The 22,603-nt window shown below is 41.7% G+C and overlaps 1 protein-coding gene across 3 annotated transcripts in view; it reads left to right on the top strand.

Moving 5' to 3' along the window:
- The window catches only part of LOC124141590 (band 4.1-like protein 5), a 90,786-nt gene extending 73,870 nt beyond the window's left edge, over positions 1-16,916 (top strand). For 2 of the 3 annotated variants that reach the window (XM_048383206.1, XM_048383205.1), the window contains 5 exons: positions 1,599-1,667; positions 5,105-5,227; positions 5,563-5,746; positions 6,962-8,248; positions 11,507-16,916. In XM_048383206.1, coding sequence (XP_048239163.1) covers positions 1,599-1,667; positions 5,105-5,227; positions 5,563-5,746; positions 6,962-8,248; positions 11,507-11,719 — 1,876 coding nt within the window. In that variant the 3' untranslated portion in view covers positions 11,720-16,916. The remainder of the gene's footprint in view (positions 1-1,598; positions 1,668-5,104; positions 5,228-5,562; positions 5,747-6,961; positions 8,249-11,506) is intronic. The other variant, XM_048383207.1, reaches the window with a different exon arrangement.
- Positions 16,917-22,603: the final 5,687 nt, after the last annotated feature.

Genomic DNA, 22,603 nt, shown 5'->3' with positions numbered 1-22,603 from the left:
TGCCATTCTTCGACGAACGTGTTATTCATACGAAACCTCGTAAACGGGGGTATTTCTTCATTTTACTGAGAGGACAGTCGCTGTTATCGGGAAATGGGTGATGACAGAGACTATTTATAATTCTTTTTAAAATGATTTTCCAATAACGTAAACAATGAAAATAAAATAGAAATAGGTACGTGGATATTATGAAATCATATATTTGCCGAAAATCGTCAAGTTTTCGCTTCCTTGGCCCTTAATCTGGATGTTAACAACGTGTTAGCGTACATTTTTTATTTACAACGAATTTAATTAAGTTGTAAATGCATTATTTTAAATAATGTGAAAAACATAACTTTCATATTTATAAACCATAGGATCAGACCTTTCAAATGGTGTATAACATGTAGTAGCAAATATATTTTACAAGCAGGTATTTTCTTTGATAAATGTTGGCTTCATCTATCACACAAGAGCCTCTGGGAACTCGGTGTCCCAGCAGTAAACACTTCTGGTTGACTGGTGTTGAAAGAGTTAAGGCTTACCTTCCTTGACAAGCTGACATCCAGTATGACTGGGATACAGTTTAGGCTTACCTCCCTTGGCAAGCTGACACCCAGTATGACTGGGATACAGTTTAAGGCTTACCTCCCTTGGCAAGCCGACACCCAGTATGACTGGGATACAGTTTAGGCTTACCTCCCTTGGCAAGCTGACACCCAGTATGACTGGGATACAGTTTAAGGCTTACCTCCCTTGGCAAGCCGACACCCAGTATGACTGGGATACAGTTTAAGACAGTGTTGAGCCCTACTCACCAATTGGCCACTTTTACGTTAGCTTCTTAAAGATGTTTTAATTTGCGGTAATGTTTTATGTGATAAGGACATTGTGACTTGTGATTTGATTTTTTGTATGAGTTTCTATCAATGAAACAGAATCACTGTGAGTTTCTTGTAAATTGTGAGAAGTCCAGTGTCTCGGACACCTATGGTAAAACTGTTCTGTTGCAGCCTTTCAAATTGACTCAGACAAGAAGCCACTGTTGGCAGCCCTTCGGAGTGTCTGCCATTCCACGAGGATCTAGTGGTTGCAAATAGTGATCTGACTGATTGTGGGTCATAACATGACCTGAATGACGTCACAGCCACCACAGTACTGGCTGGAATACTGCTGACTGCTGTGTAAACAATATGCACTCACTCACTGAGACCCAAAGTAAACAGGCAATTTTTTTGTAAATCTTTTCAGCAATGGATTTATTTTTTTCTAGATATATTTGAAATGCTGCAATGTTACATTGTCTCCCTGCCTATTGCTCTGGATTTCTGAAGCTCAGTTTAAATTCTGACACTCTTGAAATATATACCTACCTTTTAATAACATCTTGTGTTGTCCAAAGCTCAAACAAATATATTGCTTGGTGTGTTAACATTAACACCATCATTCTATCCAGCTGTCAACTCTGCTTTCTAGAGGAGGTTTATTTAACACACATGAGATCTCCACTGAGCGTCGGCATAGGCACTGAGCTGTGTAAGGCAGTTTTACCATAGGTAACACATCAACTGCATGTTTCCATGGCAACTGACCCTGCATGCTGTCCTTGCTTCCAGTGATAAGAACAGTGAAAGTGATGCCGATGAAAATGAGGACGTAGATTCGGAGAGTGAGGAAGAAGAAAGGTACAAGGTCACACTGGTGTTCTAACCTGTAAACACAGAACTACAGCATGGGAATAACTACTAACAAGCATGTTCTATTAACTAACAACTTTAGTAACCAGGAGTTGTCTCCCTTGGCTGAATTATCTCCCCTGATTGTGTCGCAGGCCTCAAGAGTATTTGACTTCTGTGTCCATTAAACCAGCTAGTTGTTGATGGGTATTCTGACTTTAAATTTAATTATTGTGGGAAATAGGTTTATAAATGCTTTGAAGTAGCAACTGATTGGGAGAGTGTGTTTCAAACACTGCCTTTTCGGCAATGTACAAAGATGTGTTTTGTCTTACTCAGTCTTTCACAGTGACTTAATACATGTTCATAATTCAGTCAAGGGGAGACAACTCATGGGACTCTAACCTTACAGTATTTTGATGCAGATATTTCTGACATCACAGCATTTATTCTCTAAGACAACTCTCATTTCAGCATAACATCTTTGTGATCTTCAAACAGTCTTGTTTGCTCTCTGTATTTCATGATCTTGAGTCATTTCACATGTACAGAATTGCTGATATGTAAACGTCTATTCTACATCCATTAAAATCACATCTTTCCACAATTTCCATCAACACTTTCACAATTCTACACTGATCTGTAATCATTAGTGTCATTTTTCATGTAAATGTATTCATATTATAAAGAGATGATTTCTTTTCAAATGGTACAGTCTCTATGAGGACTTCAAGGTGTTATGTATAACTAAAATTAACCAGTTTATGTCCAGGATATTTGACTTGATGTTGTTCTAAGGGTTTATTGACAATATTAAATAATCTCACCCATGTGTCTTTTGATGTCAGATATATCAACAGAAGCTGATAAAGTTATAGTATTAAAACTTAAGAACTTCGAGGTTTGCGAGGAGTTTTAAACTTTTCTTGTGTTGATATGTTTGATTTCACAAGACACAAAGGTAAGATTGTATTTATCATCCAAAAATCAATCCTTTAACTTTTTTAGTTTGTAGACAGTAATAAGCAGTGTCTTGAGTGTAAAAAGCTAACAAGCTTCAGTGTCAGATAGATTAGTGATGTCATTTGATTGTGACATCATGGTTAACTAATGACATCACAATGGTCTGCAAAGCGTTGTGATGTAAGGAGATATGGCTTGATTTCACCCAAGCCATATGTCCTGTGTAAGCCAGTTTTGGATGATAAATCAAGAGTGTCTGACATGTTTTAGTCTTTGAAGTCGAGATATTTGGTAAGCATTTGGTGAACTCTTTTAAGGAAACCCTGAAACCCTTGTAGATAAATGTCCTGCATGGTTGGACTAATTAACAAGAATGACCCATTGTAGCTTAATACATTAACACAGGAGGAGATTGTTGTGTGTTGGGGAAGACTAGATTGGTTTATTTGGCAAATTGGATGAAATGATTGCTCCCTTAAAGCATGCGTATACCTGATTTGTATCAGTAAGACTTGTATCGTCATGTGTAAGGTGTAACTTGCATGGTGCGCATCATAGCAGCATTTTAAACATTTGTATTTCAGAGTTGTGTTACCATGGTTACTATATACCTGTTGGGGCAAGTGATGCAGTGCTGGTCAGGGCATTTATGATGCAAAATCATACTCACGGTTTATCGTATATCACACATTAATCATCAGAATCATTATATTCATATTTCATGTCATTGTGAATAGCTGGGCTTATGGCAGATTTTTTTTAAATATTCGTAAAATGTGTCTGCCTTGGCAAGAGAATCTTTATTCCATGTCATATTATGACCATACTCGTTTCTTCATGACTGGGTGTAATTTGTGTTGGTACAAAGACTATCTGTTAACATCATGACAGGTATTGAATAACGATTGTGGTAGAAGTCCAGTAAGACATTGACTTACAATGGTTGTGGAACTCCAGTAAGGTGTTGACTTACGATGGTGGTAGCACTCCAGTAAGGTGCTGACTTACGATGGTGGTAGAACTCCAGTAAGGTTTTGACTTACGATGGTGGTAGCACTCCAGTAAGGTGCTGACTTACAATGGTGGTAGCACTCCAGTAAAATGCGGACTTACGATGGTGGTAGAAGTCAGGTAAGACATTGACTTACGATGGTGGTGGCACTCCAGTAAGATGCTGACTTCTGATGGTGATAGAACTCCTGTAAGACATATGATGGTGGTAGAATTCCAGTAAGGCATTGACTTACGATGGTGGTAGAACTCTAGTAAGGTGTTGACTTACGATGGTGGTAGAACTCCAGTAAGACATTGACTTACAATGGTGGTAGAACTCAAGTAAGGTGTTGACTTACGATGGTGGTAGAACTCCAGTAAAGTGTTGACTTACGATGGTGGTAGAACTTCAGTAAGACATTGACTTACAATGGTGGTAGAACTCCAGTAAGGTGTTGACTTACGATGGTGATAGAACTCCTGTAAGACATATGATGGTTGTAGAATTCCAGTAAGGCATTGACTTACGATGGTGGTAGAACTCTAGTAAGGTGTTGACTTACGATGGTGGTAGAACTCCAGTAAGACATTGACTTACGATGGTGGTAGAACTCCAGTAAGGTGTTGACTTACGATGGTGGTAGAACTCTAGTAAGGTGTTGACTTACGATGGTGGTAGAACTCCAGTAAGGTGTTGACTTACGATGGTGGTAGAACTTCAGTAAGACATTGACTTACAATGGTGGTAGAACTCCAGTAAGGTGTTGACTTACGATGGTGGTAGAAGTCAGGTAAGACATTGACTTACGATGGTGGTAGCACTCCAGTAAGATGCTTACTTACGATGGTGGTAGAACTCCTGTAAGACATATGATGGTTGTAGAATTCCAGTAAGGCATTGACTTACGATGGTGGTAGAACTCTAGTAAGGTATTGACTCACGATGGTCATAGTCGTAGAACTCCAGTAAGGTATTGATTTGATGGTGGTAGAACTCTAGTAAGGTATTGACTTACGATGGTCGTAGAACTCCAGTAAGGTATTGATTTGATGGTGGTAGAACTCTAGTAAGGTATTGACTTACGATGGTCGTAGAACTACAGTAAGGTATTGACTTACGATGGTTGTAGAACTCCAGTAAGGCATTGACTTACGATGGTTGTAGAACTCCAGTAAGGTGTGGATTTGATGGTCGTAGAACTTCAGTAAGGCATTGTCTTCCGATGGTCGTAGAACTCTAGTAAGGTGTTTATTTAGGATGGTCGTAGAAATCCAATATCATGTTAACTGAGGACAGTCGTAGAAGTCAAGTAAGGAAGTGACTTGCAATGGTGGTAGCACTGACATCACTTTTTAGAAGTGACGTTTCTTCATGATTTCAAGGACTGAGAGTAAAATGTTAAAAATAGCAACTACGCACTTCTGGGGACAGGAGTGCGGCAATCTTTGCTTGATGTTGATGTCCATGAGTTCACTGTGCTTCGTTTCAGTCCTTCGTTGAATGCCTCACTCAATGCGTCCAGTGTCGCACCTGACGATTTATTGCACTTGGTGAAGCCTGTCAAGATAGCTCCAGCTCCACCCACCATCACCATGCCTGTTGTGCAGAACGGGTGAGTCAGTCTCTCATGTCATGTGACCATACTTTGGCTACAGTATTGGGAAATGAAGCACCAAGGTCCAATATTCTGGGTCCGTGAGGCACTAAGGTCCAGTATTCAGGGTCCTTGAGGCACTTAGGTCCAGTATTCAGGGTCCTACAAGGTCCAGTATTCAGGGCCCTTAAGGCACTAAGGTCCAGTATTCAGGGTCCTACAAGGTCCAGTATTCAGGTGCCCATGAGGCACAAAGGCCCAGTATTCATGATCCTTGAGGCACCAAGGTTCACTGACTGACTTATCCCATGTTGTGAGACATGTTCAGCTGACGTTGTGTTTGTGTGTTTCAGCTACAGCAGCATGGAGAGACGCAGTAAGCCGAGCACATCAAGCACCTCCTCTCACACGTCACACACCTCACACAATCGCACTCTCAGTCAGACAAGTGACACCACGGAGAAGAATCGCAAACTAAGTCAGAATAGTGACGTTTTTGTCAGCATCAGTCCAAACAGCGTTATTGGTGTACCACAGGTAATCCACTTCCTAGCATAGCACTTTGGAGGATTGAAGTGCAGGTTCTTCTGTGTAGGGGTGAATGGTCTTCTATGTAGGGGTGGAGGGTGTCCTGTATGAATGGTGAGTGTCCAGTGCAGGTGGAGGGTGTCCACTGCTGGTGGAGGGTGTCCAGTGTAGGTCCAGGGTGTCCAGTGTAGGTAGAGGGTGTCTAGTGTAGATGGAGGGTGTCCAGTGTAGGTGGAGGGGGTCCAGTCAAGGTGGAGGGGTCATACCTAGTGTAAGTGGAGGGGTGTTCTGCATAGGTGGAGGGTTTCCTGTATAGGAACAGGGGTGTGCTTTGAGGTTTGACATGTCCTTTGGCTAGTGATGTCCTGTGTTAGTGGAAGGTGTCCAATACAGATGGTGTGCTGTGTAGGTTAAGGGTGTCCTGTGCAGATGGAAGGTGTCCTGTATGAATGATGGGTGTCCTGTGCAGATGGAAGGTGTCCTGTATGAATGATGGGTGTCCTGTGCAGATGGAAGGTGTCCTGTATGAATGATGGGTGTCCTGTGCAGATGGAAGGTGTCCTGTATGAATGATGGGTGTCCTGTGCAGATGGAAGGTGTCCTGTATGAATGATGGGTGTCCTGTGCAGATGGAAGGTGTCCTGTATGAATGATGGGTGTCCTGTGCAGATGGAAGGTGTCCTGTATGAATGATGGGTGTCCTGTGCAGATGGAAGGTGTCCTGTATGAATGATGGGTGTCCTGTGCAGATAATGTTCTGATGAGGGTGTCATGTCAAGGTGGAGGGTGTCATGTATAATTGTGAGTGTCCTGTTCCTATCTACACAGGGTTGTTCTTACATCAGTAATTAAATATTGTGCTTGTCTTAAAACGCTTGACTGTCAAGCTTATGTATATCCATCTAGATTGTTAGGGCTTTGGTATGTGTATGTGTATGTTAAGTGTAGGAGGAGTACTCTGTTTTAGGTTTGTGTTGTAAGTGCTTTATGTGTGGAAGCCCTGAACCCTGATTCACACAGCAATCTGAGCACTCTGTCTGTGTTGTAATTACAACAGTCGTAGAGCTGAGACCACGTTGTGGAAAGGGGACCAGGGCCTTATTCTGTCATCTTTGTAAGTTTGTTGTTGTTTTCTGTAACTTTCATTTCCATGTGTACTGCCAGAATGGTTGTTTTTTATCAGTTGTCTTAACATCTCTCGTTTCATTTTGATCCTTTCATCAGCCTCCAGAGAAAGCCAAAGCTAAGCAGCCTCCTCCAGTTCCTGCTAGACCCAAAGTTCCCCTAAAGGTGCTTCTTCCCCAGCCCCAATCAGACCCCTCCCAGGAGGAGGGGGATGAGGGCATGTGTGCTCCTCCAGAGCTAACCCAGCTATATCCTCCGCTAACCTGTGGGTCCGAGGGGGACAGGGACGAGATACTCATTGACTTCCCTGCCACTACTCCTACATCCCAGACCCCCTCCAATCCAGCCCCATCACCCACCAACACCCCGTCCACCACCCCCTCCAACCACAAACCCAACCCATCGTCTCCCTCCAACCCCACCTCCGAACTTGCCTCCAATCCCACCTCCACCAATGCCTCAAACCCCACCACATCACCTCCCTACAATCCCACTCCATCATCTTCCTCCACCCCATCTGCCCCCTCCACTGTCACAACATCAGCTCCCGCGCCACATCCACCTAGTGCTGTCCAAGCATCTCCCACCTCCCATGCTGGTTCTGCGTTCTCTGCCACTGAAGCTGGTGTTTCGCTGAATCCCCTCCTGGATTCTACTTCCATGCAGCCTAACAAGCCCACTTCTCACATCAAGTTAACGCATGCTCCTGACACCAGAGCTGCCAGGACTGAATCCCGGAGACTGTCCGGCCCCGGAGTGATTCCCGCTATCACTCTCACCAGTCCAACATCAGAGTCCGAGTGTGTAATAAGCCCTGCAGCTGAACATAGGGCCATTCCAGCAGTTCCACCACACGCGACTGGAGGTGGTGGAGAAACAACGAAACCATTCCAGATAACTGCCAGTGCCACACCGCTGAGAGAGACGAGGGACAATCCGTTCCCGGTTCCAGACGGTGAAGGTGATGCTCACTGCAAGGTTGGCAGGACAAAGCATACAAGTGGGGGGGTTGCGGAGTCCTCTGACAGTTTCGATGACGATTTGGACATGCCTGTGGACGACAAGGACACCAAACCATTCCCACTTGACCTGAACGCTGCAATAGCTGCTGTAGAGAAGGAGGCCGCCATGGCAATTGATCCAGCAATATTCCAACCTGTCTCCCCCGTTTCCAACTCCGTGGCTCCAAGGCCCTTTCCATTAGACATTGAGTCCATCACCCCCAAGCCTGAGTCCCCCGGTAGAGTCCCGCCCAGTAACCCAGTCCCTGCTCATCCCCATCAATCACTTCCTGCATATAGAGTTATCTCCCCTGCCCCATCCAAGATGGCTGCTGCTGATGTCTGCACAGACAGCTATGTGGGAGAAGGGCCGCCTGTCTTCATTGTAAGTTTTCTCAACACTATTCAGGTCCCTGCACTCGTTGAACAAACAAGATTTGCGAACTTTTCCTTGTGGAACGTGTTCTTTCAAATTTGCATTTTAGAATCTCACTAACCATGCATGGTAAGTAGGCATGACACAGTTTGAAAACTTCCAACCCTGTTGAAGATTGTCTGAATTTGACTTGAAACATTGACGTGTTTGTTCCCTGACTAACAATATGTTGTGTTGCCTCTGATCAGAGTTTGCTGGCTTTCAGCTGCACATAGACACATGCAGGTAATGTTCAAAGCACAAGTAAGATTAACATTGATGGATATTGATTCATTGCCAATGTCTGAGATCCGCTCTCTGTCTCAGCTCTCTGCGTTTGATCTCAGTTTAGTCTGAGAATTGATAGAATCAGTGGTCGGGGCCATTATCTTAGGCACCGCTCTATGCTGTGCGGAGTTGCATCCCTTAGGCATAACAGAATCCTGTGGTGATTGGTTTGAATCCCACATTCGCCTCTTGATTATGTTACTAGGTTTGTCAGCACCATACCTGCACTTGTTGGTCTAAAAGAGACCTTCATCACTTTGATCTTTCCTCCTGGGATATAACTGATATACTTCACGTAATGTCAAACTCACTGATAGTCAGTGAAGTCCAATTTTAAGTAGACTTGGCACATTACTGAAATTAAGTACAGGACAGTAGAATGATCACAGATGTTATCAATGCATACAGATGAAGAAAAACAACTTTGAAAAATATCGAGATTTATTGCTAGGGGTGGGGTTTGGGCAGCTGTTGAAGAAACTGAATTTATAAATCCCTAACAGTATCGTTTGTTAAACATTCATCCAGATTATCCTATGGCTTTGCAAACTCTGATCAGAAACTCAAGTTTTTCAACCTCAATTTTATCACTGTTCGAAATTCCTGTGGACCTGAATAGATTTAGCATGAGAAAATTTGCATCATGTTATGATAATCCTCATTATTTCATTGACTAACATTTCATGAAACCATTGTGTGTGCAGTTGTTGTGTGGACCAGGTGCTTGTTGATTGTGATTTATAGCATGTGTATCTGTCTCCATGCCAACACTACCAGCTTGACAGGAACAGAGGGATGATAGGAAGGGTAGTGTCAGGATACTGGGAGAGTTTTGTGATCGCTTCAGTTAGTGATCCGTTGGAATAGTTTCTAAAATGTTTGTTTTGTTTGTTAGATGTTTAAAGCCGCACTTAGCAATATTCCAGCTTTATGATGGCGGTCTGTAATTAATCGAGTCTGGACCAGACAATCCAGTGATTGACATCATGAGCAGCGATCTACTCAATTGGGATACAAAGACATGCATCAACGTAGTCAGCGAGCCTGACCACCCGATCCCGTTAGTCGCCTCTTACGACAAGCATAGTCGACTTTTACGGCAAGCATGGGTTGCTGAAGACCTATTGTACCCCGGATCTTCACAGGTCTTCTTGAATGTGAACTTACACACATCTCATCCCTGTAATCATTGTTTGGGATATCTCTGAAGATCGGTGGTAAAAGGTAGTGGTGGGACGATACATCGATGGATCACAGTTTTCTTGATGCATGCATCGATCACAGTCACAAATTAAGTTAAAAATATCAATTCATACCTTAAATGTTTGCTATAATATAAGTTACGTCAAGCTCTAATTTTTGTTTTAGTGAAAACATAAATATGTTTATCCATTGCACCATATTTGATACTGCCAACTGTAAGTCATCAGTGTGCAAGGTATTTTGCTATCCTGTGTTTGAAAATGACTGCTTACACACCACAGATAAGAGCACATTGAAGGGTGTGCTGATATGTATTGGATCGTGAGCAATGTCTTGTGACACGTATCAGATCGCTCAGCACAGTGGGTGTATCGTCCCGGGCCTAGTAAAAGGTGTCCCCTGGCACATTGTGTGCTCATGCTGTCATCCACTGGTTTGTCTGTCCCATTATACAGAATATTGTATTTGTAACTTAAAACAACATTCACTCCTTCACTCAAAGATTTAGTATGGCCAAGAAAGGTTATCATTGCATTTGAGAGTTAAGTCCCTTTGATACAGAGTGGTAATTGCATGACGTGAACATTGATGTAGCTGAGAGTTGAAGGAAGTGTGGGAAGGGAGTGCACCAGGGAACTGGGACTTCATGCACCGGGGCACTGGAACCCAGATATGGTGGAAGTTAGCCTGCATGTACATGTTATTGAATAGATACTAGATAGATCCGAGGTTTGCTTGAAAGCACTCTCATCCCAGATGTTTCCCTGAGATACGATACCCCGATCTGTGGACAGCTCCGGGGCAGGGCAGGGCAGGGCAGGGCGGGGAAGCGAGAGGGGGGGCAGGCGAACACTGAGTGAACTGACTGCCAACTTTCACGGGTATATCATGTTCCAGGGGTTTGGTTTTCCTAAGATCACCATTACGAATCGAGGTCTTAAGGTCATGAAGCTGAATCATTTTAGAAAGCTGACTTCTGGCTCAAGAACTAATGGATCTTCATTTAGCTGGAGATGTCCACAGATCTTAGGGGACATTGTAGCAGAGTAAAAGATTGGACTTGAATGAGATTTGCATGGAAGAGCATGAGGCCTGAATGGTTGAAGGACTGGTTTGATATATCTCAGTTTAAACACATATGTTACCACCTCATTTCAAGTTGCAAATACTAAGCTTGTATATTCTGTGATAATGTTTAACTCTGTCGACTAAAGATGAAGCGTTTGGCTGCTCTACCTCTCTACTGTATCTCCAATGTACCAGCTTATGCTAATAATGTTTTCTCTGTATTTAACTCTTCTTGTGATATTCAGATTTCCAGGAGGCCCCCAATATTGGCAGTACAATATTCCACCTGTGTATTCCTTCACCTGTAGTCTGTATAGCATGATCAGGAAGTGCATGTGTATATATATTGTCAAATGATGATAATGAATTGTTTGTTCCAGCTTTTTGGTGACAACATATTTCTATAGATTGGAGTCTTTTGTTTCTAAATTAAGTGACTCTCTTTAAATTGTACCTAGCTTATTCTTATTTCGTTGACAGTTTTAAAATGAAAGAAACAGGTTTGTAAGTAATCTACATTAATATGAAGATAAAATTCAACTCTCCACATGAAAATTAGCACTATATTTTAAGTTTGGGAGTTCCTGTTGATGAACATTTGAGACCCTTTCTGCGAAGAAAAGTGGTTTGAAAACTGCAGCAGTTATGACTTTATCATAATCATTTCAGGAAACATCTTTTACCGGAACAAAAGCAGTGAACCGCAAGAATCCGTCTTCTTCAAGTGCTAAGACCACAGTGAGTCATGTGATTACTGTGAACAAAAGACCTGCATCGGAGTCCAACGCTTCTCATGCCAATGGCAACGACCTTTCACCTTGGCAGGTAGCGCCACCTGAGAAGAAAGTGGAAAGGAAGATAACTCTAACTACGGAATTGTGAAGTGCAATGGGACCTATATGAATCGACTGATTGAGAAAGAGACTCCAAAAGAAAGTGTTATTAGAAAAGAGATGTGACGATGTGGACAAATTCTTCCTGGAAGAGACTTAAATTTGCCAGAATGAGCATCTGTGGGTATATTGTGTGTAGATCTACAATGTAGCACACTGTGGTATATTGTGTACAGATCTACAGTGTAGCACACTGTGGTATATTGTGTACAGATCTACAGTGTAGCACACTGTGGTATATTGTGTGTAGATCTACAATGTAGCACACTGTGATATATTGTGTACAGATCTACAGTGTAGCACACTGTGGTATATTGTGTGTAGATCTACAGTGTAGCACACTGCGGTATATTGTGTGTAGATCTACAGTGTAGCACACTGTGGTATATTGTGTACAGATCTACAGTCCAGCACACAGAGAGACCTGCAGTGGAAGAAGGGTAGAGAAGAGTTGTTTTGGAAAAGGAACCTACATTGAAGAGATTGTTTCAAGAGGAGGTGTTTTAGAGAATGGAGCAAATGATTTTATGGCATATTTTATTCCCTCATAATTATCGCCCTGGATGGGACTGGTGTTTTGTGATGTCCTCTGGCTGTCTGATCACATACTCTCACCAACTACAGGAATGGAGTCGTAATACCTCTGTTTCTCTGTCATCAGCTTTCAGAAAATACTGACCATTTTCGCCCGTGGCATCTCACTTTTCAAATTGTGCTTACTCAGCAAATTTATATAAAAAAAATATGGTGATAACTTTTGTATGATTAAATATCAGTTTATCCTGGAATGTTTCCGTGTAAAAATAGATGATTTTGAATCGCACTCTTCTCATAATTTTATGAGTTAAAGGACTATTTCTTCATGTATCCTAGGCGTCATAGCAAAAGGAGCCACAGAAACAAATTTGTAATTAGATCGGAATTGTGTAAAAAACAGAATCTGGAAGCAAGAAATCTGCTTTGTGTGCATGTGAAGATGATGTGTCTATAGTTGTAATGTTTTGCTCTTGATATGACCATGTTCCCCCGACACGAGTTGAGTTTGACATGAATAAACTTTTGTAACGGTTCAGGGCCGGTTGATGATATCTTGAGCCCCAGACCTGTATATTGGAGACTGCTGTTGCCCATTTCGACATTTGGGGTCTTGATCAACATGGGAAGTTGAAACTGCAAGAAACTTCTGATATGGAGATTTTCCGGAGCTGATTCCGTTTGGGTGCTTGCAGTTTAGGAACGTCTTCAGGAGGGGCCATGCCAAGAACTCTTTTTCCACTTTCTGACTTGCCGATTGTTTTCTTGCTTCAAAATGCAGTGATAGGAATGGCTTATATCTCTTTGAAAATAGCCTGTGTAGTGTTGACATGGTCCCTCTTTTCTACAAGGTGGCCATAATATACAGTATGTGTGTAAATGATGCTTCTATTGTACATGGGTGTTGTACAGGTGTTGCTTCTAGCCCTCGTTCTGTGTAACTCGGTGGGTAGGGGAGCTGTTCACAGGCTTCCACGTCAAGTCAGTAGCACCAGACAAGCCAGTGATTCCAAGGTTGGCACACATAGCTACCAATTGCTGATGCAGGCTTCCGAAAAATGTTGTAAGTTTTTTGTTGATAATCCCAAATTGAGTTGAGCTCAAAAAAGAAAACAAATATTTTAAAAATTGTTCTTTGTCGTGAGTTTTTGGAATGGAATTTTAAAATATTACTTGTGACCTGGAAATAGAGTCTGGGTCATTACAGGTTTTTTTTTTAAATTCTGTGCTTTGTTTCCTGCTTGTGTGCTTTTGTGACAATATTAAGCTTATCGTCCGTGGTCATTCCTAACGTCAATTTGGAAATTTATCTGGCTGTCCTGTTGTCAGTATTGTATTGAGCCGGTTCTGTATATTTTGTGGATGTCATCACTGTGCATGTTATTTAAAGGAACACTAACTAGCATCATGTACTTGTTTATACACATTGTAAATGACATGTATTATGTAGTTCTTGCCACAATGTACTGATTGGTTCGAATCTTAGCCTATGCATGTTCGCTATTCCGATAATAGACATATCTCAAGCATGCCTTATTTCTTGAAGACATATCAACTCTATTCCTACAACACGTCCAGGTGATCGGATTCCGTCGATTCAAGACACGTGGGCCTTATGCTTTTTTTAGACTTTGTATGTTATTCACCAGAAAGGGTCTTACAAATATGTTTTGGTATTTTATGTTGCCTATCTACATGCAAGAACTGTTCAGTCGAAGGCTGTCACGTCCCGGTACACAGATAGCACATTGATGCATCAGATGTGGTGTTGTATTCAACAGATTTGAACCGACCCTGAATTCAGGCATAACATTTCATGTATTCTGCACGCAGCATTCTAAAGGAACGTCAGCCATTGATGTAGACAGGCATATGGCTGAATGGTTGGCGAGGAAGCTGCCTCCATGAAGAGTTGTTTCGTGATTTCCTCATATTGTACAATAGATGTGTTGGGATATTTGGTTGCCAAGACAACCAATGTCACATGTTTGAAAAAAAATGAGTTGTCCAACCCCTTTGTTTTCGATTAAATGTTTCTTGTGAAGACCTCGGGTAGAATAGGTCTTCAGCAACCCATGCTTGCTGTTAAAGGCAACTATGCTTGTCTCCTGTGAAGATCCGGGTTAGAACAGGTCTACAGCAACCCATGCTTGTCATAAGAGGCGACTAAATGGGATCTGATGGTCAGGCTAACTGACTTGATTGATGCATGTCATCGTATCTCAATTGCATAGATCAATGCTCATGATATCAATCACTGGATTGTCTGGTCCAAACTCTAAAATATTTACAGACCGCCGTCCTATAGCTGGAATATTGCTGATTGCGGTGGTAAACACAAAGCCTTCAGTTGAATTAGATTCAGTCTGTTTGTTGGGGTAAGTAGGCCAGGGGCTTCGGTTGTTGACAGTTTTATTTGTTACTTGTTACAATTTTTTTATAACTTTTACGTGAACGGTTTTAAGTAGCTGGCATTAAGAAGGGTTGTGATTTCTCTACATTTACTTTTGAATTTGAATTTGGTGGTCATCGCACATCCAATAAAACATATTTGAGTTAACGAATGCTTCAGAGTAGTTTGATAGAAGAAGAAATAATGACGTCTTTACACGATAAACAGTGTTTTCTTTATTAGGAGATGAGTTATTTTCAATTTTAACAAGCTGTACACAAGCTTAACCTCGACATTCACTGGCAATCATGGACATTCCTGATTGTCATCGTGGTTGTCATTGTGGTTTTCACCGTATTTGTCACCCAGGCTGTCAGGGGAAAGAATTTGCTGTTGTAGCTTCGAGCCATGCTACCAGGTAATGGCCGATCTCCCCATCTGCCATTCCATTGTGAAATAGTTCACAAATGTTTGTGTCGAAGTATCTCGGTGGGGTGAAAGAGTAGGAAATGTGCTATTTATAGATGTTGTATTGTGTAGGTATTTACTAACGTGTACAAATGAACAAGTAATTTCAGTCATTTCAAACACACAGTTCTTTCTGACAGTTTTCACGCAATATTTTTATACCCGTATTTTGAATCCTTCCCACTGTTTCAGTAATGGCGAAGGAACGTTTCAATATTGTTACGATGCTTCAGTTCTTGCAGCTTCCACATGTCTGTCATCGTCGCCATCTTCATCTGCCATCTTCTCATTCATACACTCTGTCCATGTTTCTATTGTCCTGTGTACCTTAATGACAATAATATTTAAATATAAAATTACCCAATTATACAATTTATTAATAATTATGACTTGCTGGTTAAACAGATTTACTGTTTTCCAGTGTGAAAGTACAAACAAAACAGCCCTGCTCATTGTCCAGCTCAAGGTTATTCAGCCAACCTTGCTTTTACAAATGTGTAATTTCACCAAACGGGTGATTCCTTTCTCCATCCTTGTGTCAGCAAATGCAAATATTGGATAACTTGTAAGCCACTCTAATGCAATGTGGATCTTGCGCAGATGCTGCCTGCCACTTTGGGAAAATTCTGACCTAAGTCTGGTTTTGAAATGACTCAACTCTCACAAACTTGCTCAAATCAACCTGGAGATTGTGCAAGGAACAATTGAATATTTATATATCTCTTATGAGAGGAGGATTTGTTTAAAACTTCTTTCTCTCCCAGCAGGTGGATGTATTCTTTAGCATTTCTGGAAGAAAAGATGTCTGTCGAAATGATATTTATCAAATTTTTACCTCTGACTATTTTGTATTCATTTCTTTGGAATAATTTCGTCCATGTTTGGTGCTGATTTAGAAACTTGTGCCTTTCACTCTATCAGACATTTCACTCCGATTGTGGATCTGTGGGTTGTATTTTCATTGAAATTACATCGGATGAGATGTCACTGGGTAACATTCAATTTGAACAGTGGATTTTTCTCTTTAACATCAACTTATTTTATACGAGATGGTTTTTTATCATTCACAAGGTTATTTGTAGTTGATCAAATTTAAAAAGAAAGTAACCATTACATGAAATGGATCACTTGTCAGTCATAAGTTGTGAGGGAGGTGCTGAAGAGAATGTAAGAATTTCAAAGTGCATTTTGACATGTTTGAGATCTAATGGTCGTTTATGACAAATAAATGTCAGTTTTATTATTTCATTGCTCATGAAATGTGTTAAAGTGTCATTCACCTTTACATCCTGTACTTTAAACTTCTACATTAATTTAACAAAGAGGTTGATATGTGTCTATGGTTTACAATGACGTCGACTTGTATTATTGGCCACAGCAAGCTTGTGTCCACCGTCAATGTTGATGTTCAGTCAGCACTCCTCTTCAAGATGAGAACTCCAAATAGCCTGTTTACTTTCCTTTAATGTAAGACAAGAAGTTCATTCATATTTGGACATCCCTGGATGATCAGATGGGATAAATCAGTTATATAACAGTACATCCTGCCAAGCATTGGCAAATGTGTTTTTCAGTCAATATATGGCATTATATCCCTTGTGTGACATGCTGGTTATTGCTGGCTCATGTTGAAGAGGGATGCTGGACTCCCAGTTTCCTGCTCTGTCTGTATATTTTGTCTGTACATAACTCTATGATCTGTCTGTTGGTGACACCCTGGCGCTGTCATGGTAACAACTGGGGTTGACAGAGTTGTCTTCCCTTTAAGACAATAAAGGTATTTCAACATGAACTGTGAGTTTGGTTTTCTTGAATTATGGCCAGGGGCAGCATTGCAGCATTTAGACAGTATTTAGACATTTAGACAGTATTTTTAGCATTTAGTCACCATCACAGCAATGCAACATTTAGACAGCATTACAGCACTGCTTGATATGTGTTTTTTAGAAGTTAACCGATGGTGAAGTAGACACATTTATGGACTACTTCTTTATTTTACTGTTTTGCTTGCTTGACAATGATAAGGATCAACACCATTACAGTAAAATAAAGAAGTTGTTATCCATAAATTGTGTCTACTTTAGAGCATTTTCAGCCTGTAGACAGTCTGTAGTCAGCCTGTCATGGATCAGGAAGATGAAACCTTGGAAGCCATGCATCAGGGCAATGTTTGGCAGACCTGAAAGGGTCATTATTAAATTGATTTCACTCATGGCTATATGGCTGCAATAATATTTATGCGACCTTCAATTTTAACTCGCTCACTAATTTCATATCAGTCCGTGACCTGGAACATTTAAGCAGTATATATTGATAGGTGCGGTGACAAGTGTTGAAAGAAAGACGTTGATGCAAGTTTGGCTTGATTCTGTTTCAAGGGAAGGGTTCATTTCATGTCTGGCAATCTCTAACCGCCTCCCTCTGTAATACAGTGCCCTGTATTTGGGGTGAGAGCTGGTCCCAAGAGGTGACTTAATGGGTGAGTGAGTGAATCTTGATGACTTGGTTGATAGTGTCTTTGTACCCGACAGCATGGATCGTTCCTCATAATATCAGTCACTGGCTCATCTGGTCCAGATTCCTTCAGTTAGACTGCTGTCATACAGCTGGAATATTGGTGAGTGAGGTGTTTCACAAGAAACAAACTAGATGGTATGGTTCAAACCAAGGGAGAATCAATCTTGACAGCTTCCTTCAGTTACAGCAACATGGAAGCATCATCTAAACTAAACAAAGAAAAATGTCAGGGAGACCTTCCTGATCACTCTGACTTTCAGAGACATAAAGGAAGCTTTATTGGAATGGAGCTGCTTCCCTTAGGTGTGCCAGAAACCTATAAATTCAAATCCCAGTTGACCGCCTCCGTGGTATAGTGCCGCCTAGAGAGCAGAAGATCAAACCGTGAGTGCCCCATACCAAAAGACTTTAAAAGATGCGACGTTTCGCCCTGTCTGGCGCTCGGCATTAAGGGGCTAAAACAAGGACTGGTAGGCTCGGAGTCAGTATACTGTGTCTGAGTGGGCCATTCCAGTTTAACTGCGGCATGGTATCTCAGTGGGATGACACTATAAACTTTGCATTTGTCTGTACAAGTCCAAGCAGCCACACGCACACGCACACGCACACGCACATGCATGCACACATGTACACACCAATGTTGCTATATAAGTGCAACACTCTTGGACACGACGTTCAACCCCATTTCACTTCCCCTCATATCCAAGTTTGGCCTGATTCTGTTTCTAGGCTTGTCAGCACCATATCACATGCTGATGTGTTTCAGCAAAGTGCTACAAGATCTACAGGTGTTAAAAAAATACCTGGTCGAGATTGTTTGACTTAATCAATGACAACAAAAACTACTTTGTTTGATTCTGACATTGTTCAACCAGCAAATGTAATGACTGAGCTCCTTGACCAGAAACTAGATCAAACTAAGGCTAGTGAATAAAAGCAAGAACTCTCTCCATTGACATAAGGAATCTCTGCCAAAACAGAGTTGATTGTACGATTCCGACTATATATTGAGCATGTGTTTATGAATTACTATCAAATGGTGATGATACCAGGTCGTCGCAAAAATGTGAGCATATCCTTCCCGACCAGTGGCATCTGTCACAAACACATGCAATGGCAAATCAATTGTTCACCTGAAAAAAACACGAACATGTGATAGAAGTAAAAATAGGGAATTGCGTTGGACTTCATATTTTTGTCACTGATGCTTCAAGTTTGAAAATGTTCACATGTCTGCCATAAAACGTTTTGGAAGCTCTACTGAGGCCTTAAATATGGTAACCATGATCAAACAACTTCTGGTCAAGAGGTGTACGGCGCTTTTTACAATCTTGGTAGAAAGAGCATGCTCGATTGTATCTCAGAAGTTGATAACTGAAGACAAGGGCTGGAGCTGCAGGAATATTGCTCCACAACGGGAAAGTCATCCCTATTATCATACAGTCTTGTGGAGAGTGTGTTGTCACCCTGAATCTTTATGCACAGGTCTAAATATACAAACAGATGAAGCGATCTCACTGGTCTCTTTTGTGTCTAGTTCAGGGTCCCGTTCCACAAAGCGATCGTCGCGCGACTGTCGTAGGCCTATGTTAAAGTATGGGAGTTACGAACATCTTAGCGCTACGACTGTCGTAAGCCTATGTTAAAGTATGGGAGTTATGCGAGTACTGGCACCACGTTAGAATGTCACGGTGACAGGACGCTGGCCTACTGGTAGTCCAGATGCTTAGGTCAAATTAGAAGACCGAGTTCAACGTGCAGTATTTATAACACTATAACCACCAAAACATACATCATACTATTCTGTCATGAACCTTTTCTATACACCTGGAGAGGAATCTAAAGGTCACTGTTAGTTCTAACACAGACACATTTATCCAGGTGAGGTGAGGTGAAATGGGGTTTTATGCCGAGTCCTAGATTATTTCACTTATATAACGACGCGTGAGCGTTGGTGTTTGTGTGTGGCTGCTTGTATTAGCCCCGACTGATTTTAGTGCTAGTCCACTGAGATACCATGCCGCAGTTTAACATAAATACCCCACTCAGACATTATACTGACCCCAAACAGGCCATTCCTTGTTTTAGCCCCTTAATGACGAGCGCCAGGCAGGGTAACAAGAAGTACCATCTTTTAACGTCTTTTGGTATGACGCGGCCGGGCAATTTATCCAGATGGGATTTGTTGGTTGGTTTGTTGTTTAACGCCGCACTCAGCAATATTCCAGCTATATGACGGCGGTCTGTAAATAATCGAGTCTGGACCAGACAATCTAGTGATTGATGTCATGAGCATCGATCCACTCAATTGGGATCGATGACCGTGCACCAATCAAGTCAGGGGGCCTGACCACCCGATCCCGTTAGTCGGTTGCTGAAGACCTATTCTATCCCGGATCTTCACGGGTCAGATGGGATTTGTCCTGATGCCGTGTTGCTTTTCGCCAAGAGTTTAAATGATGCAAACACAGCTCTGAGTGATCCCAATGTCCAAGACCCCTGGCCAGACAAGTAGCAAACTAGAAGTAACATCATCATTACCCACGTGGTGAAGATACAGGTGGTAAGATACTAAATCCGTACGTCACACGTGTGTCGTACAAGGTTGACCTTGTTTCATTCGTTTTGATTGGATAACCGTGACCTCTGTCACACCGGGACTACTTTTTTCATTCATGAAAAAATCGCGAGACGTCATTCATTTTGCAACTACAAGGCAGAACTGAAACAATCTCATGTGAGCGAGGGATATTAACAAACACTTTATTAAACCAAACAAGATAGTCACACGCATCAAATTCGGTTTGCATCCTATATAAGTTATGCATTGAGCTTCCACAGACATTATATAATATTTGGGCAGATATCAATATTCATGCGCAACCAGATTTTGCAACCGGTTTCAGTTTGGTCTGTCAACGGACAAAAGTTGCTATGTATTTACACTTAAATATATATTTAACGTGGGTAATAAATAAAATACCACACTCATTCTCGTTAGATACCATTTTTACGTAACTCGTGAACTTTTAGAAAGTCCACTCGTTTCGTAAAAAATGGTATCTAACGAGAATGAGTGTAGTATTCTCTATGTACAGAGAGTGTACTTTTTGTTGGGATTGTAGGGACGTCCCAGACTCTTTCTGCCCTTGGGAAGTGAGGGGAGTAAGGTTTTACACCGCTAGTAGCATTATTCTAGCAATATATAGCGCGGAACACCAAAAATGGACTTCACACATTGTTCCTATGTGAGGAATCGAACCCGGGTCTTCAGCGTGACAAGCGAACGCTTTAACCACTAGGCCTAGGTCTTCAGCAACCCATGCTTCTCATAAGAGGCGACCAACAGGATCGTGTGGTCATCGTATCCCAACTACGTGGATCGATGCTCATGATTTAAATCACTGGATTGTCTGGTCCAGACTCGATTATTTACAGACCGCCGCCATATAGCTGGAATATTGCTGAGTGCGGCGTCAAACAACAAATAAACAAAAAGTATTTTACTGGACCATTTGACAATACCATGTGGTTGGACAACTAAATGTATATAGACGTGAGAAGACGATTATTCTTGTTTACTGAAACACAATCTGTCTGTGTACAATCATGTTTTCCATCTGTCTAGCGTCACTGCCCACTTGATACGAGCCCTCTAAATATCCGGGTTAGAATGGGTCTTTACAACCCATGCTTGCCAAGAGGCGAATCACGGGATAGGGTGATGAGGCCGCCGTCATATGGCTGGAATGTTGCTAAGGGCGGCGTTAAACAAAATACATACAAAATTTGAGACCTGCTCCTATGTAATCAAATGTGTTAAGACGAAAAGATGAAATTATCGTAAACAGATTTGAGTTACATCAAGATTGCGGTAAATTTCCATGTTTGCCAATCTTTGTCTCGATGACAAGTTTGTTTGTTTGTTTGTTTGTTTGTTTGTTTACCTTTGCATAAAACATTTATATGAACCATTAAGTGTCACCAACATTCGAACCCACGATCATAGGTGGATGGGGTGACCAAGGGACGTAACTCTGCACAGCGAACACATGATGTCATAGTGATTCATAGATCCCGGTTGGAACTGGTCTTCAGCAACCCATGCTTGTCGTAGGAGGCAACTAACGTGATCGGGTGGTCAGGCTCGCTGACTATAGGTTGATCAATATTATCGTATCCCAATTGCGTAGATCGATGCTCACAATGTCAGTCACTGGATTGTCTGGTCCAGACTCGATTCGTTACAGACAATCATCATAAGGCTGGAATATAGCTGAATGTGGTGCGCACCCCCCCCCCCCCCCCCCCCCCCTTTTTATTTCGAAAAAAATCTTTATTTCTGTATACATTACCACCAAAGACAATAAATAGATCTTAATTGTGCACCCACCCCCCACCCCCCACCCCCCCCCCCCCCCCCCCCCACCCCCCTTTTTTTTTAAAAAAGCTATATCCGCCCATGATATGAATAGATATATTCCACGAAACTAATCTGTAAACTGTCAGTAGAAACTACAATTTGGCTTTTGTATGAAAACTATTCTGTGTCAGTCCCTGACTTAAGAGGCGACTAACGGGATCGGTTGGTCATGCAGGCTCGCTGACTTAGTTGATGTATGTCATCGTATCCCAATTGCGTGGGTCGATGCTCATGATGTCAATCACTGGATTGTCTGGTCCAAACTCATTTTTTTTACAGCCAGCGGCCGTCTTATAGCTGGTATATTGCTGTTTCGCTATAGAAAAACAAGCCAATAGGCGGACATACAAATCCTTTTGTTGAAAAGGGTTGGTTTAAACATATTTATTTTCACACAAAATATTTTCACGTGAAAATGGATTCGTAAACAAGCGAAGCGCTTATGTTAATAATGATATGTTGGTAAGGGTTGACCTGCATTGATCGACCAATCGACATAAACAATAAAAACATGATAACGAATAACTGAAAATGTAACA

This window comes from Haliotis rufescens, unplaced genomic scaffold (genome assembly GCF_023055435.1).
Source record: "Haliotis rufescens isolate VD_foot unplaced genomic scaffold, xgHalRufe1.0.p SCAF_46, whole genome shotgun sequence".
Lineage (NCBI taxonomy): Eukaryota > Metazoa > Mollusca > Gastropoda > Lepetellida > Haliotidae > Haliotis > Haliotis rufescens.
Note: the sequence above shows the minus strand (reverse complement) of the source record. Positions and strands in the feature narration are given on the sequence as shown.